At 50.7% G+C, this 3526-nt stretch overlaps 1 protein-coding gene across 1 annotated transcript; it reads right to left on the bottom strand.

The window, feature by feature from the left end:
* Nucleotides 1–267: 267 nt before the first annotated feature.
* BJY04DRAFT_228289 (non-ribosomal peptide synthetase) lies at nt 268–3171 on the bottom strand (the record flags this gene model as incomplete). The annotated part of the gene is made up of 1 exon (XM_073718809.1): nt 268–3171. The coding sequence occupies one exon, from the start codon at nt 3169–3171 to the stop codon at nt 325–327; it is 2847 nt and encodes a 948-aa protein (XP_073576200.1). The 3' UTR covers nt 268–324.
* Nucleotides 3172–3526: the final 355 nt, after the last annotated feature.

The raw sequence follows: 3526 nt of genomic DNA, 5'->3' as shown, positions 1-3526 counted from the left end.
CCCATAACCACCTATTGCGAAAGAAGTGGGTTGGCAGAGGCTTGATAGGAGCTCAGCTAATGACTCGACTGAACTCCCTTTGACAAGGGACCACGTTCACTTTGGAGGTCGTGAGGTAAGCATTAAACTGAAGTCGCCAAGAGCAAGTGTAGGATGGTCCAAGTACAATAACCCATATATTCTAGATTTGACAGATGTTTGAAAATGAGCAAAGTCCCCACTGAAATGTAGCTATAGTATTGACATGATAGCGCTTATTCAAGATATCAAATTCCTATAATTGACATACTCAAGAACAAAAAAGGACATAATGGAGAATGCGAACTACACCCCACGTGCACTCATCGCCATCTTCAACCCCTTCTGAAACTGATGGACATTTTCAGAGCCCATCATCGTATAATGTTCGCCACCTACTTCATGAAACCGGACTTCATCCCGCACGAACCTTTGCCAGCGATCCAAATGCTTATTGCGGTATTCCTCACGCGTGGGGGCAACGACCTTGAGCGGCTGGCAGTAGAAAACATCCAGATTTCCTACTGTCCCAGAGGGTTCATAATCCCATCCTATCTTCTGCAGTGCGAATGCAACATTTGTCCATGTTTCGAGCGATTCCCGCGTGAGTGCTAGCTCTGCAGTGCGCTTCGAGTCGCTTTCGGCCAATACTTTGGCTACCTGTTGCTCTGGGTGGAGTGCCCGCAACTCGCCCTCGAGCTTATCGGACTGAGTCTCTGTGATGATGCCGCAAAAGTGCGCAATGTGAAGCAAGCCGGATGTCCAGTCGAGCATCCGCATGCGGGTTCTGATGTGCGGTGGCAGATTAAACGAGGCGAGAAACTGGACAGTGTCTCCGTTCGCCTCGAGGATTTTGGCGAGCTCAAATGCAATCATGCTGCCATATGAGTAGCCTGCGATTGCATACGGGCCATTTGGCTGTTGTCGTTTGAGAGCATGGAGGTAAGTGTCTAGCACATCGGCCAGGTTGTTGAAGGGGTATTCGTTTTGATTAAACCCACGTGCTCGCATGGCGTAAACAGGCCGGTCTGGAAAGTACTTTGCCAACTCTAGAAAGACTAAGACTTCGCCAATTCCCGGGTGGATTAGCCAAAGAGGTGTCTCGCGGCCGTTCGGGTTCAGAGTGACGACAGGGTTGTAGGGCTTATGATGATGATCGCCAGAACTCTTGAGCTCTTTGACGGCAGCGGTAAGCGAGCGGATTGTGATATGGCTCATGATGACTGCTAGCGGGATATCCAAGATATTGAAGGCTTTCTGCATGGCGCTTTTCAACCTGATGAGGTCGACAGAATTGACTCCCATCGCTAGGAATGGGGTGTCCATTGTGAGTCCCTCTGTGTCATTAAGCATTTCGAGGAATACTCGCACCATTAAGCGTTCGTCGTCATCGCGTGGGTCCATGGTATAATTGCTGCGGTAAGACTGGATCAACTGAGCGTTCAGTTCTTCCTGTTCCAGGAATTGACCCTGCTCCAGTGCCGTACGGACTTTGCTCCGCGAGATTTTACCTAGAGCTGTCCTGTCTAGCTGGCCAAGGCGTAGTGGAAGCACGCGCGGCCGGACTCCTGTAAATAGCATCACCGTGCGAGCGATGGACTGGAGAGTTGCGACGCGCGAAGCAATATCTTCGGCAGCATATGTATGCTGATACACAACCGTCACTCCTTCGGTGCTTGAGCCTGGCGAACGATGTGCGAAGCAAACAATAAGCGAGGGAGCAACGCCGGGGAACTTTCCCTGCCCTATAGCCGTCTCGATTTCGTGCGGTAGATACTTGACGCCGTTGATATTAATTACCTCCTTAGTGCGGCCAACAAGCCTAAGGATTCCCCTTTCATCAATCGATGCTAAATCCCCTGTTTTGAACCAACCGTCCGAGGAGAATGCCTCTGCAGTGGCCGCAGCGTTGTTGAAGTACCCTTCAAAAACCACCGGACCCCGAACCTCTAGTTCTCCTTGGATCTGGCTCTGTTCTTGGCCGTTGGTATAAACTCCAAGCTTCGATGGTGGTGCGACACGCATCTCAATCCCCGGCATACAGGTGCCCAGCGCAGCAAACTCCGTTCCAGATTGCAGATCGAGTGCAGGACAGTTGCGACTGTAGATTGCCCCTGCACATGTCTCGGTCATACCAAATCCAGGTGTAATGATAGCTTTGCGACAAGCGCCCAGGCGTATCAGATGTTGGGTTATCCTTGCAGTCGTGGCAACATCGTTGGGCTCCCCGCCGGAAGCAATAAACCGGAGACGTCGAAGGTCAATTCTCTGTATCTCTGCATCTGAAGTGTCATTAAGCACATTTACAAGCTTGTGCAGGAAGAAATTCGGGGCGAATGTTCGCGAAACGCCATGCTCACTAAGTAAATTGAGGAAGAGCAGAGGGTTGGCGATAATCTCAATGGCAGGTACGTGAACTTGAGAAAGACATGCAAACATGGCACAAAGATGGAGCTCAACAAGACTGGCGACGTGATCAAGTGCAATCCAGTTCAGGAGGGTGGTCCCATGGGGCAGAGGCAGAGCTGCCAGCTTGCCTCTTACGGCCGCGAAGATTTGCCTGTGAGTTAAGCACACTGCTTTGGCATTGCCACTGCTGCCGGAGGTCAGCATCAGCACGGCATTGTCTCTGGTCGATGGTGCTGCACGATTGTGGGTAAGCATGTGGCTATTGGTGGTGTCGGTCTTGTAGTTTCCCATCGGGCCAGTCTCGGTACTTTCGATATCTTCCTTGGTTATGACTCGCAGAAGGGTGGTCTCAGCAAAGTCACTGTGTTGAATCTGGGCGCTAGTGATGACCAGCGGATCGAGGAGTAGGCTGTGAAGATGTTGAAAATGAGCGAGACGAGCATCGCGATTGTTGACCAGTTGCGTGGAGAGGCATGGTACACAGCCAGCGAGGACAGAAGCCCAGAACCAAACAATGGTCTCCAACTGAGTATGAAAATGGATGAGGACTATGCCGCCTGAGACGAACTCACGACGGCCGCGTAGGAGCTCGGCCTTTTGAGCAGCTAGAGCCCCCAATTGACGGTAGCTTAGATATGTTGGGTTGGAGATATCGCCTGCGGCATATGTGATAATTCCTGCTTTTGAGGAAGCGGCCCTTTCGAGCAGACTTATAATGTGATATTCGATGCTTGAGACAGCCATATTGTAGAGAATGCCAACGGTGGCTTTGCTTCTTCGTTGCTGAGAGATAGAAGAAAGCCGATATCAAACTCGGGTTTATATAGACATTGTCAGACTCCAGAAAGAAGGGCTGAAACTCCCTTGTTCTTGATAACTCACCGCATACATTTCCTAGCAGAGATTCTCGTCTACGTCGTCTCATCCTACTACCTACCAAGCTCGCGGGCCGGTTGGATCGTAAGGCTCTGTGTTGGGACGCTCCTTTGCTATTGGTGGTTTATGTTGTCTTTTGTTCCACCCTGCCCCTTCTGCCCTGACATACTCTGGAATCCCTCTTCAGCTCATCGATGCCGTGTAGCAAGCTAAAGATAGTAAT

This window comes from Aspergillus karnatakaensis (genome assembly GCF_047715665.1).
Source record: "Aspergillus karnatakaensis strain CBS 102800 unplaced genomic scaffold BJY04scaffold_3, whole genome shotgun sequence".
NCBI lineage: Eukaryota > Fungi > Ascomycota > Eurotiomycetes > Eurotiales > Aspergillaceae > Aspergillus > Aspergillus karnatakaensis.
This window is presented reverse-complemented; position numbering and strand designations above follow the sequence as displayed.